General features: G+C 32.2%; 2 protein-coding genes across 2 annotated transcripts; one reads left to right on the top strand and one right to left on the bottom strand.

Annotated features, from left to right (window-relative positions):
• Nucleotides 1-376: 376 nt before the first annotated feature.
• On the bottom strand, nt 377-1,867 carry LOC134705766 (uncharacterized). Its single transcript, XM_063564484.1, has one exon. It carries the CDS (start codon nt 1,865-1,867, stop codon nt 377-379), a length of 1,491 nt encoding a protein of 496 aa, XP_063420554.1.
• Nucleotides 1,868-6,342: 4,475 nt separating this feature from the next.
• LOC134705765 (melatonin receptor type 1A-like) lies at nt 6,343-10,232 on the top strand. Its single transcript, XM_063564483.1, has 4 exons — nt 6,343-6,664; nt 7,902-8,019; nt 8,589-8,709; nt 9,638-10,232. The coding sequence occupies exons 1-4, from the start codon at nt 6,497-6,499 to the stop codon at nt 10,230-10,232; spliced, it is 1,002 nt and encodes a 333-aa protein (XP_063420553.1). The 5' UTR covers nt 6,343-6,496.
• Nucleotides 10,233-14,156: the final 3,924 nt, after the last annotated feature.

The following is a 14,156-nucleotide window of genomic DNA, read 5'->3' as shown; positions in this document are numbered from 1 at the left end:
GCGATAATCTCAACATACTGGGGCCGCGAAAAAGTAAAGATTATCACAATTTTCTAAAATTCTCAATTGTCCATTGATAAATCGTTTCACTGATAAATAACTGTCCATCAATAAATAATATCACTTTGAAATTGTCTCTCGCGTTGTGTTTTTTCTTTGTAATACTGAGCAAATCATATAAAAACGGAAATTACATTTAGCGATTAAATTGAATTAAAGTCTCTCATGAAATAAAGTAAAATTCAACTTTGCGCTAAACGCGTAATTGTCTATCAACAACATCACTAATGGTCGTCTTCAGCATCATGGTTGTATCCAATTCCGTATGGTCTCACGGGCTATTTCGTCACGGAATGTTCTGTTAGTCCTGTATTTGTTATTGAATTTTTGTCCCATGAAATTCAAGTAACGGCGTAAGATATCCGTATTTCCATCTTTTCCTTTTTATAGAGTCATAAACAATTCTGTTAGATGTGATACTGGGTTCCTTCTGTGTTGGAAAATCACGATTGTAACGTAGTTTTCTTGGAGGTTCTGTTGTTTCATTCGTCTTTTCTGGGAAGTCCCATCGTTCTTGGTCTTGAGTAATATTTCCATATTCCGTATTGCTAGTTTTCGACGTGTTAGTTTTCTTACTGTATGTAGGTCCCGAGAGCAAATATCCGATCTTGGATTTCACAGCGGTTGGACCGTTTCCTCGTACTATATGGTCTTCTACAATGTCCCAGTAGTGATCTGCACCTACAAGCAAGGATATATCAAACGAATCTTGCTGCGTCATCGTGTGTGCTAACTTCAAACCACGTAAATAACCGTTCTGTGTATCAATATTACGTATGTGATTCTGTAGAGGCGTGGCGATCATCGGTACTATCAGTACTTTGATTGGCAATACGTGTCCTGCGTCGGTTTTCAGGTAGACTGTTGTGTTTTCTAAATGTCTCGCGGTTTTCTCTTTACCTTCAAATGCCGATAACTGTATAATTTCTGTTCCCTCTATCTGTAAGTGAAGTTTATTCGCTACTTCCTGCGTTAAAAACGATCTTTGCGCTCCTTCGTCAAGGAGAATGTTTGTATCCATAAAGTGTTGGTTCGCTCCAACTTGTGCTACGGCGGTTTTCAACAGTACATTTGATCGTGATTCTTTCGATTTTGAAAACAAAATGGTAGTATCTTGTTCCGTTGTATGACTATCATTTACGAGGTGAACGTTTGTCGAATTCAAAGATGATGGGTTTTGCGGGTTTTGCGGGTTTAGCGGGTTTAGCGGGTTGTTGCTCTGGTTATCATTTGCGCGGAAATTCGTATGCGTTGAAGTATTACCTCCATTTCTATCGCTTTCGTCATTACCTGGTTTTATGGCGTTTGATTTGTGGGCATTACATAAGCTTGTATGGTGTTTTCTGTTACAATATCTACATGTATTCTCAGATTTACATTCGTTAATTTTGTGGTTACCAAGGCAGTTAAAGCATAACTTATCTCGTTTTACTACGTCCATGCGGGATTCCGTGTCGGTTATATTACTGCAATAAGTAGGTGCGTGCATTTCATGACAGAAAACGCAAGGTCTTGTCTCAATATTCTTGAAAGATTTGGACTTTGCCGAGTTCGCTCCGGCAAAGAAAGACGATGTTGTGGGCAAATGGTTTGTCGACTCTATCTCTTGTCCTGCGTCTATTATATTGATCTCATCTAAAAGGCTTTTACGGAGGTCCCGTAATACCCAAGTTTGTATTCTATGTTCTCGCGCGAGATGTTGTCTGACTTCCCCGGGTAATTTCTTCATAATAATCGGAACAAGTAGAGTGCCGTATGTTTCTTGTGTCTGACCTAAAGCTTCTAATCCCCTGACGTAACTTTCCATTTTATCATAAAAACTTCGTAAGCTTGTAAGTTGATTTCTAGGCGAAGGGATTTCTAATAATGCCTGCATGTATGCATTTATGATTTTGTCTTGTTGACCGAACCTCTCTTTTAATAGATTTACGGCTTCATCGTAGTTTACATTTGTAAGTGCGAACCCCGCTATAGAATCAAGTGCTTCATATTCTAGCTGTGCTTTCAAGTAATTGAATTTTTGTACATTTGTAAGTGACAAGTTAAGGTGTACGGCCGACTCATATGAGTCCCAGAAAGTTTGCTATTCTAAGATGTTCCCTGAGAATATTGGAAGCGAAAGTTTGGGTAGGCGGTGACTACTAGCTGACGAAAATGAACTTTGCTGTGTGTTGAACGTATGACTGGCTTGTACAGATGGGTTCTCAAACGACTGTGCGTTGTGTGGGTTGGCTATGTTGTGCGTTGGTACAAACGGTATAGTTTCTGGATTTAAAGTGTGGGTTGTTGTATGTGAATCAATATGACGGGACTGTGGTGTTTGGACATTTTTTATGAACTTACGTATGTGGCGAATCTTTGTTTCCATATCCACTGAATATTCATCTGAATCCACTATCTCATTTTCCACATCTTCCGGTTCTGTTAACTTTAAAATTTGTTCGTTTAAGTCCTCAAACAATGTTTGTTTTTGCACTAGTTTTCCGAGTGTTGCTATAACTTCTTCTTCATCGAAATTCGAATTCTCCTTTGCTTCATCTAATCTTCGGAATAATCTGGTAACAGCGCTTCTGTTCCCCGATCGGACTGATTTCAATTTTACGAGATCCATTGGTCAAGGCACCATAAATATAGATGATAGGCAACGATAACAACAACTATTCAGCCATTACATTTTATCTAGAAGTTCGTATTTCCGCCCAAGGCGACGTCACTGACAATACGACGTCGACAATAAACGTACAATAGTTGGAACGTTATGTTCCCGCGATAATCTCAACAATAGGATTAAACAATTTCAAGGAATTTCAAAGAAAAACCACTTCTCTATAATATTGAGTGTGGGTAATTTTTGAAATACACTAAGCTAGTGGTTTTTACGCGCTTTAGAGCCTTTTTGAGTGGCGGGGGTCACTAGTTCAAAAATACTTTTTTAATCGTACAGTCAGTACGAAGCCTATAGTATGTATAATTATGACAACGATTAAACAAAAATGTCAAAAATTAAAACGACTGCCTAAAATAACAAAAAAAAAAAGAGTAAAATCCCTCATACACTTTTCATAATCATGTGGTAAATGGAATAATTTCGAAATAATTTTTATATGTAATGACATGATGTTTGAGAATATTAATTTTCCATGCAAATATTGTTATATATATCCGTGCACAAGTGCGTACTTTTACAATTTTGTCTAACCTCCAGGACGTATATCGTATATAAGTGTTCGATGAACAATCAGTTAACAAAAACAACGATAAAAAAAAAAAAAAATCAATCTAGCGGAAATACAAAGTGTGCATTTGTTTATAATTTGTCACTGTACTTACTAAAGTGTTCATTTTACTGCAATCATTTTATATATCATTAATGTCATGAAATGTTTAACGAAGCGTTTTCAACAATTGTTTTTTGTTTAAAAGACGAAAAAGAATGACCAGACTGTAGTCAACTAGAATAGTAATGGTGTTAAATAAGTTAAATAGCAAAAATACCAAACTCCAAAGAAAACTTTAAACAAAAGTCACTTAACAAATGCCAAAATCAAAAGCTCAAATATTTCAAACGAATATGAACCAACGGTCATATTCCTAACTTGGTGGTACAGACAGTTTCCTTAATATGTAGAAAATGTCAAATAAAACCTTATTGTATAACTAAGTAAACATCTAGCATGTATGACAGTTGCGTCAAATTCCCTGATATTGGTAATAATTTGTGAGTAAAATTAAAATTAAACAGGTTCAAATGTCAAAAATTGGAAATCAGCAGCCCATCTCGCCACGGTTGACTATGCTTCCTCCGTGTAATAAGTAAAAATCACAAAAATACCGAACTCCGAGAAAAATATCTAATTCCCTAATCAAGTAACGAAATCAAAGGTTTCGTTAGCAACTGTCATATTCCTGCCTTGGTACAGGCATTTTCTTATGAAGTAAATGGTGGATTAAGGTAGCACAATACAAAGATTTTTTCACTCCCAATCAGACAACTTTAATCTGATGTAAATCTTTTCATCCTTCTTTATATTTTATAAGTGAGGTACCAAAAGAAAGAAGAAGACAGATTAATCTTTCTTATTGTGATAATTTCACTATGACATAATTTTTACATAATTAATTGTTATATAAATAGTTGCTATATTGTGATATCGATACTTGAATGAATTTAGCATCTTTGTTCTTCATAGCATCCCACAATATTTTATAGATTCTTGTACAACACAGCTTGACCTCCTAAACCGTGTCTCAGGTTTCCAAACATACCAATAGAACAAATTTTATACCCAATTGATTTTAGTGATCTCTTATGAATTGATGTTGCAAAATTCATTGAAGATTTATGAGAGAATGAAATACAATAGGAAAAATCTGAGACACAGTTTTTGAGGTCAAACTGTGTTGTTCAAGAATTTATAAAATATTATTGGATGCTATGAATAACAAAGAAGTTAAATTCGTTTAAGTATGGACATCACAATATAGCAACTAATAACATAACAATTAATTATGTAATAATTACGTCATTATGAAATTATCACAATTTGAAAAAATAATCCTTCTTCTTTCTTTTGGTACCTCATTTATAAAATTTAAAGAAGGATGAGTGGAATTACAACAGTTTAAAGATGTCTGATTTGGGATGAAAAATCTTTGTATTGTGCTTCCTTAAACCTTGTTTTATAGCTAGCCAAACCGCTCACTTGTATGATAGTCGAATACAATTCAAATATATTGAAACAATGTGTGAACAAAATAAACAGACACGACAGGTAAAAATATAAAAAAATTAGGTACAACAGTCAACATTTAGTAATAATCTTAGTCACTATGAAACAAAAAGGCATATAGACAAAGCAGATAATCAGCCCTCCCCCCCAAAAAAAAACAAAAAAAAAACAAACCAAGAATACAAATTTTTATCATAACACAATGAAGGGATGTATACACCAAGAAACACACATCAGGATGCAGACAAAGCACATCAGCAAAACAGAAAGACAAAAATACTAAAATTTACCATAGCACAATAGCACATTAACACAATGAGGGGATGTAATCACAGAGTCACGTAAATGGATATAATTTTGTTTTAATGTTAACAGCAAAATCAATATTCACAAAGGCAAATAAAATGATACTATAACACGTTATCAACATGATTAACAATATCAGTACGCAGAATCTCGACATCAAGACCATTGCTTATTAATTTTGAAGTTGATACTGAATATTTATCAACAAGGTCTTGGTGTCTTCCGATAAATTTGTTTAGAAAAAGAACAAGACGTTCTTTGACATACCTCTTGTTCATTATCGTTCTGCTCAGACACTGGTGACGTTTTACAAAGTATGAGTAGCAACTGCAGGCTCTTGAAAACCGAATAAACTGGTAAATGTGTATCCGTAATGCAGATGAAAAACTCTACTTTATCACCCTCTGAGCTTTATATTTTTTGATATTATTCGTGTAATTTTTGCTAAACAAATTTAATTTTGAATAAAACAACGTATTCACTAAAGAAAGCGAGGACTACCAATTATACAACTTTTAATAACAATTTTGTTTTGGTCGAGAGTGTGGCCAATTTTTTTCAGAAGGAAATACATCTAACATTTGCATAAATAGGCAATTTAGCTAGAAACTTGTCAAATATCACCCTTTTTGAAGCTGTCAATAAGAAACAGCATACCATTATATTGTTTGTTGAGAATATTGAAATTTGCATACATTTGTAGTTAAAATGGTAAATATATGTTTTTACATATTGTATAACAAAAATTTGATTTTTTTAAGGATTTTTAAGGCCAAATCAAGGTCTTCGTGGTCAAACTTATTTGATAACGTGTTAAAACAAGTAACGCCATTGCATATTGTTGTCATCAGAGCAACTAATAAGAAAAAGTGATAAAGAATAATAAGTTCCCTAAGTTTCCTGCTTTCCATAATGTTCAAACAAAAAGCAAAATATAACATTTCTAACAAGTAAGTATTTTTATTGTCAGTTTCTCCATCATTTTGATTGTAAGACTGAAAATACTCACAAAAGCCCTTTTTGACTTTGTGTACAGGATGAAATCATGCTTTTTATTCTTTTGAACATATAAACTTAAAGATTTATCAGTTGCATGTGCAGTTATATTTTTTTCACGTACACAATACCGGTGTATCACTTGTAAAATCATTTGGTTTATATCTTATTTTGATGTGTATCACATGATAAAATGATACATGTGATGTGTGTCACTTACGAGTCTTCAAAGATGAACGAACAATGTTTAGTGGACAGGTCGGTCATTTCCTGAAATTATAATGTACTTCCCGTTTATTGTATGATTGTTAACGATATTTATAGTTAGATATAAAGTGTCCTGGGTATCAAACTATTGGTTATTGTGTTCAGATTCAATACAGAAACATGTTACTAAGAGTGGAATGGATATCATATTTCACCGAATCATTTCTCGTGAACGGGCAAAAGAACACAATTTTACAATAGATGATTTGAACAAAAGTCCACTAGAACATCAACGCATTGTGTCAGTGTTGTTTTTGACTGATTTAGTATGTTCATGTATAACAGGACTTATTGGAAATACGCTGGTAAGTTCTTAATACAATTTTATGTGGAAACTGAAATTTTAAATTATTTTAATAAATTGTCTGTATTGTCTATTGCAAAAACCATGTCATGTTTTTAATGTCCATCTTTTAATATATGAACAAGTAAACGCCTGATTTGTTTAAATTTCTACCAACATTTCACTCATCTACAAAGTAATCATAACATAGTGTACAAGACCTGTATTTTTCATCATTCGTTCAGTTGTGCTATCTTTGACATCAGTAAAAAGTTAATCAAAACCAACTGATGAAAGTGAAATTTAAAATGCGCTCAGACGCAACACATTTTAAACTTGATTTTACCACTGGTTAAAACCGCCATAAGTGTCTAAACATCCCATACAATAACACTGCACATAGAAGAAAAAAGTAAAAGGAGTGTAGTAATAGGTAGTATCGTTCGAAGCCATATGACATGACCAAAATGTACATTAAAAATCTTTTCATCTAAGGTCAACTTTAAATGAGGGAGTTGGAACCATAAGTTACTTATCAATTTTATAATTTATCAACTGTGATTTTTTTTAAAGTTTGTTCTAAATCATGTGATTATCAATGCACTTGCTACTGAGCCGATGACAATCCAGGAACTAACAGACCACACGCATTGGTATCAAAATGTGGAAAGGGATTAATATAAGTTGCAAAACTTGTTTCCCAATCCACTATATATAAATATGTTTAAACTAATTGGTATCAACCCTGTTATATATTTTTAAATAACTCTCTATATTTCGTGCGTTCCAATCACTTTTCTGAATTAGCTTTATTAGGAATACTGAAACTTAAAACACTGGAAGACAGAGATGTATATATAAGTAGAGTATAGTAGTCAGACGCTATGTAAAATAATGGGACATACTATTATATCCAATTTACTGACATTAGTATAGGCAACATTAGTTTATCTCTGTTAAAATGTCATTAATTGATTAAAAAAACAGCTTAAAAGTGCAAACAAAAACTGAAGAAAATGCTTGTACTTATTAATAATACTGTCTCCTAAACCGATTGAAAAGATTCTTTTCAAGTGTTCCCGACTATCCAGTTTTTCCAACAGTCCAACCGCAAAAAAATCAATTTCAACTCAATTATTCTTTATGTATAAATAAAACAACAAGAAATATAAAAAAAGTAAAATGTTAAATGAGTAACTTAGTGAAAAGAAAGGCGAGAAGGTTATTTAGATATAAGATATCTATTTTGATTATTACAGGTCATTGGAGCTGTTATGATATCAAAGAAGCTTAGAACAACTGGGAACATGTTTTTCGTTAATTTAGCAATTGCTGATTTCATTGTTATCCTGATAGTGGAGCCTTTTAACTATATTGGTAAGCTTTGTACTTGGATATTGGAGGCGTTCGGTGACTTCCAGGTTTAAATTATCTGCATATATGTTCAAACAGGCAGGGACAGTTGGCGATAATGCTATATGACTAAATAATAATTGCATTTTTATTGTTTAAATTTTTTGTACTGTAAAATTATAAAAATGACTTGTAACTACAAAGTTGAGAAAAATAGCCACCAATTAATTTAGTTTATCAGCTTGATGATAATTACTTTTTACATTATTTTTTTTTATAAATATCACGAGTTGTTTAATGAGGAAACCTTTTACTTAAAAAGTACAATAAGGACAGCCTCGTGATCAACAAGTCATCTTAATTATGGTAAATTAATACTTTGAATGTAGATGCATTGTAAAATTAATGTAAATGTTGTAAAAAATAAAAAAAAAAGCAACAGTAGTATACCGCTGTTCGAAATAAGTAATGCAGTTTATATACTGAAAATGGGAGAATGTTAGAATCCAACAACCAGACTTATGTTTGCTTTAGATGATTAAATGCTAGTTAAAAGCTTTTTATGTACATTTTGTTAGTTATTTTCATTACAGGAATAATAAATGGAGCAGGACCATACATAGAGAACGTTTGGTTATGTCACTTGGTAGCTATTATTTGCGTTATGGCGTGCGTTTGCTCAACGATGAATCTAGCTGCTATTGCTGTAAATAGGCAAAACACTCTTCATACAAAACAAAGTCAGTTTAAGGGAGATAACCAAAAACAAAACAGTATTAAATTCTCACGGCCAGACGTGTGAAAACAAACAATCTTGATATTTTATTCACAAACAGGAAATCCCACGTCCATAAATCATACGTCATTAATTATCAAAGGCGAAATGCCAACCTTTTTATTATTTTCTCCCTCTTTAGGATTGTAAATTAAAGACACAAATTCATAATGAAAATATCATAAATGTTAAGGTCATCGATGTATCAACATAAGTTTAGAGTTGATATTGAAAATAGCATTGAAATCTGGATTTGGTTGCTACAAATTTCAATTAAAAAGATTTTAGCTTTAATTAAATCTATAGACGGTTGTGGGTCATTGAACCGCTTATTTTCTTTGGTGTAAAGATAATTAAAGTTGTTGCTTTTGTTTAAATGTTTCAACCTATTTTCTCTATTTTTTTGTGCTTTTGTTCGAATCAATACAAACTACATTATATTTAGTTCATATGTGCTGTTCCTCTACTCTTATCGCATACAGTGGGAATGATCCAATTTTTTCATCTTAAAAGATATCCCAATATATATATATATGTATATATTTAATTCTACAATGAAACGTTTTTGGTTTATTGCAATATTTGATATCAAAGTGCAGGTAACTTCCATTATTTTGTTCAATATTTTTTTACTGTAAAATTAGATAGTAGTTATAAAACAGGTACTTCTGATTTGAACAACAGGCGCTTCTATTAGGATTTAATACCATTTTTTATTATTGCAAAAAATCGTTCAACAATGGTTCTATAACTTTATAATCTGCTTAACTCAAACAGCTATAGTTTGATCAGACTTTCATTTTTTTAATTTAAAAAAGGTTTACAATTCTAAATATGTAATTAAGAATTAATTTCTATTTTTATCAGATATATAATGATCAACAAGTTCCAGCTCTATAAAAGAATCTTTACCAAGAGAAACACGATTTTGATTTGTACTAGTTTGTGGTTTATAGCCTATTTGATAGAACTGCCTAACTTGACAGGATGGGGTGGTCATACTTTCGACTTGAAGACACTTGGATGCTCTTTCGACCGGTTGATTTCACTTAGTTATACAATATTTTTAAGTGTTACGGCTTTATACATTCCACTTTCGCTTATCTTATTTTGCTATGTGAAGATATATTTATACGTTCGCCAAAGTAGACGACACATTGCTTTGTCAGTTAAATGCAAGACAAGACACAAGAGAGGTAGGAAAGATGAAGTACGATTGGCCAGAACATTTTTTATTGTATTCATATCATTTCTTATCTGCTGGACACCATATGACCTGACATTATTTTTCGACAGGTCAGACAAATGGCCTAGTTGGTTGTATATCTTATTTATGCAAGTAGGACATTTTAATAGTTCCTTGAATAGCATCTTGTATGGATTAACAAACAGACATTTCAGAGAAGGATATAAATTGTTTCTGTCAAAGTTCATACCCGGTTTTCATACGGTCTTTTGCTGAACCCTGAAAGTTTTCTCAGATTACATCTGACACAAGCGTCTCTCTGCGCGAAGACCAAAAATTGTAAGAGTACAAGAACATAAAGTCATATCTGATAAACTAACTTCGCATAACTTTTAAATAAAAAGATTGTTTTAAAATTTGTAATCGCATGAAGGTATGATACTGTTCACACTCATACCTATTATTCTAAATAGTAAAATTTTAAAATAACGAACTCCAAGGAAAACCTGACTTGGTACAGGGAAATCCTTATATAGAAAATGGTACATTAAACCTGGTTATATAGCGAGCTAAACCATTTACTAAGATAACAGTCACATAGAGTTATATCCTAAGTTTGCATTGATATGGTAAACACGTGAGTTGAAATATAACGGACCGATCCATTTACTTGTAGCTTTATTAGTATCAATAGGGTGACGTCATTAGTTTTGCACATACTAGGAGTGAGTTGAAAATATGATTATAAAATGACAAGAATGAACCCAACTTTAGAAGCGGTCTAAACTTATATAAAGGACAATACGCTACAACCAACTGAAGTAACGATTCAACGTCTAGAACGGCCCATGATATTTGATATCTGTCCAATGCTAGTATGCATTGTGACATCATATGGCTGCCGAAAATAATAACGGACTACATGGTTATAAGTAGTGTTGTCAACGGAACCGGTCGAAGGACCGAATACCAAAAAACGCTAACCGGTTAACCGGATTATTTTTCAATTTTGATTGAACTCATTCAATAGTTATGTTTATCCTCACAGACAACCCTTATAATGCCAAAGGACAAACTTCAATCCTAAAAGCGTATTTATGACTTGGATGAAACGTTCTTAAATTGACACTCATAACACATCTTATATTTATGTGTAGGGTACTATTGATAAGGCTTTCAAACACCAACTCAAAGTACCGGTTAAACAAACGTGTACGATTTGACAACACTAGTTGACCGCAATTTCAACGGATTTTATAAACATTTGAATGTTTATGTAAATAGTATATCAAAAGTATATGGTAAAAGTCTTAACAAAGTATATGTAAGAAAACTTGATTTTCATTTGTTTAAGTGGCTCCGGGATTTTAACGACAATTACACCTAGATATAAATTATTTACTAAAATTAATAACACACGAAATACATAGTTTTATAGACAGAAATGTGAAAAATATTTGAAATACAAACATACAAACTAAATAAAAGAAAAGGAGAGAGACGTCCAAAGCGGCTGCAGGGTAACACATATATTTTCAAATATATAGTGAAGAGACATACATTTTTGAAATGCATATCTGATACAGTGACATTAAACTCATTAAAACTATTACTATAACGACATGTCTCAGTAATTACACGTAATATTTATGTCAATGACTTAGGTAGGGTATGTTTTGCTCGTTGGTGATGGTCGGGTAGTGACCTGTAGTTGTTTTTAATCCTTTATTCCGGTGGTCTTAAGCTGATATTTGTGTTATACGCGATCATAGATCATCTTCTTATTTTGACATTAACATAAAGTTTGATGTTAATTATGATAGATTTGTAATTTGTTTTATGAATTCCTGTTTTGTTAGCAACTTACAAGGACAAATTTAAAAGAATATCTATTAAATATTGTACAAACAACACATTAATGGAGGATTAAATTGAAGGCAATATCAGTCTGTCGATGTTCAAATGATATTTACCATTGGTGCAGATATGTAGACTTTTGGTCTAGGTTATTATGTAGAGGAACATTACTTTAGCCTTAAGGAGGCTCGCGGGTAAAAGATTTTCAGAAAAAAATTAAATATTTACTTTTCACTACAAATGTTAGTAATTACCTTCAGTAAATGTTACTTTGTCATATGGTGCAAAAGTCATTCCAAAGAATCATTCCGTGTTGGCCCCAGGTGACTATTAAAATGTAGATATCATTGCAAAAGCTCATAATTATCTCCCGTTGGTGCAAAAATGCCTTTTTTTGGCATAAAAATTGAAATATCTTCTTTAACTCATCGGTGACCTATATTTTAATTGTTGTTTTCGAATAAGCTGTACATAAACTAAATAATTGTAAAATTTAAACGATTTCTGTAATTTCTTTCTTTTTTTATTTCGATATTACCGCTATTTCTCCTATTAGTTCAACAGAAAAAGAGGACATTAACAAAAATGCATGATTTTTTAAAAGGCAGATTGTGAGCGTAAATGAACGGTGACCCCATTTTTTTATTTCAATTTTCTATTAGGTATAAGATGAAGTTCATTTATAGAAAAATATAGCGAAATCCTATAATAAATTAAAAAAAATGATTCAGACCCGCGAGCCCCCTTAATAAAACATTGATTATTGAAATAATAATCGGATGTAATGCAACACAGTACTTGGCATGACAGTACTTTAACTTTAAACCACTTGAGATCAAGGACAGAGAATGAAAAATCACAGGTGAATTAATAAATAACTGTTTCGAGTTTTGTAAAGTTCGTGTAGGGATTGATTGTTATGATAGAATACGCCACAAGTTTTTAATGTTATATTGTAATGTGACTAAATTTATTTTTTGGTTGTCAAAATTCTTTTGAAAGAGGGACGAAAGATACCAGAGGGACAGTCAAACTCAAAAATCGAAAATGAACTGACAGCGCCTGGCTAAAAATGAAAAAGACAAACAGACAAACAATAGAACACATGACATAACATAGAAAAATAAAGAATAAGCAATATGAACCCAACCAAAATCTAGGGGAGATCTCAGGTGATCCGGACGGGTAAGCAGACCCTGCTCCACATGTGGCATCCGTGTTGTTGCTTATGTTATAACAAATCCGGTAAATAATCTAATTCGGTAGATCACATTCATGAAAGGAAAGGGTATTGTAGTTACGACGTAAGGAACTTCTCTAATATCATTTGTGAAACTGGTATTCCATAACGGTAAGATGGAGTCCGTAAAATTTCCAACTTCACCATTTGTAACTCTTGGTTTAATAGCTTCCTTGTGAGCAGGAACCCTCTATCAAGATACTCATGACAGGAAATGCAAGCACGGGAATATCGTATCAATTGATAGATATATACCCCGTATACCGGTGGTGCTGGAATGTTGCTACTTAGAAATGGAAAGTTCACATCTGGAAAGGTGAAATCGTCTCTTTTGTCGTAAAGTTTAGTTTTCAACCGACACTTATTGTCAATTTTAAAGTACTTGATAAATTGCATGCTCATATTTGTGCTTTCGAAATGTTCAAAGCGGTAGAAATTTGGCAAAAAAGAAATACGCAGCTCATGACCAAAATGGCTTCTTGAGCCAGGCGATTGTGTTTGATAAACCTGCTTACAACTCTTTTTGTTTTAAATGATGTGAGTCACGAATACTTTTTGTAAATGATTTACTGAATGAGAATAATGATTTTTGCTTTTTAATTAAATTTAAAAAAAATGATATTGAAACAAATTCTCTTTCATTCTATAGTGTATATCTTATGATCCAAAAATATTGGAAGGACCACATCAAAAACCAAAAAAAAAAGAAATCGTATCATTTCTTTTAATAAAACTGTGTAAAGAAAATCTGCATTACTTGTGAACAAACCGTGAAAAGAAAATTACCATTACTTATGATTACTTATAGTATTTGAATACAAATAAGTTTTTGGTTTGAAGAAATTGATATATTACAATGAGATTACAATTGTGAGATTCTAAAAATAAAAAAAACAAACATCCTCTTGTGGTAAGTTATTAAAAGAAATCTCTAGAAACTTTTCCACTGTGCTATATTTTTCTGTGTTAAGATAGCACTTAAAAAGTTAACAAATACATTTTATTTAAAAATTATTTGCCATATTTTGCAGTTCACATATGATCAGGAAGAAAATAGAAAAAATATTAACATTTTAAACAATTTTTTTCATGATACAAACAGA

The sequence above is a fragment of the Mytilus trossulus genome, chromosome 2 (assembly GCF_036588685.1).
Source record: "Mytilus trossulus isolate FHL-02 chromosome 2, PNRI_Mtr1.1.1.hap1, whole genome shotgun sequence".
Classification (NCBI taxonomy): domain Eukaryota; kingdom Metazoa; phylum Mollusca; class Bivalvia; order Mytilida; family Mytilidae; genus Mytilus; species Mytilus trossulus.
The sequence above is the reverse complement of the archived record's forward strand: the minus strand, read 5'-3'. Positions and strand labels throughout refer to the sequence as shown.

Coding starts and splice junctions, on each gene's coding strand:
- LOC134705766 (XM_063564484.1), bottom strand. CDS start 1,867: ATGGAAAGTTACGTCAGGGGATTAGAAGCTTTAGGTCAGACACAAGAA.
- LOC134705765 (XM_063564483.1), top strand. CDS start 6,497: ATGGATATCATATTTCACCGAATCATTTCTCGTGAACGGGCAAAAGAA. Junction 6,665..7,901: donor GACTTATTGGAAATACGCTG/GTAAGTTCTTAA, acceptor TGATTATTACAG/GTCATTGGAGCTGTTATGAT. Junction 8,710..9,637: donor GCTGCTATTGCTGTAAATAG/GCAAAACACTCT, acceptor TATTTTTATCAG/ATATATAATGATCAACAAGT.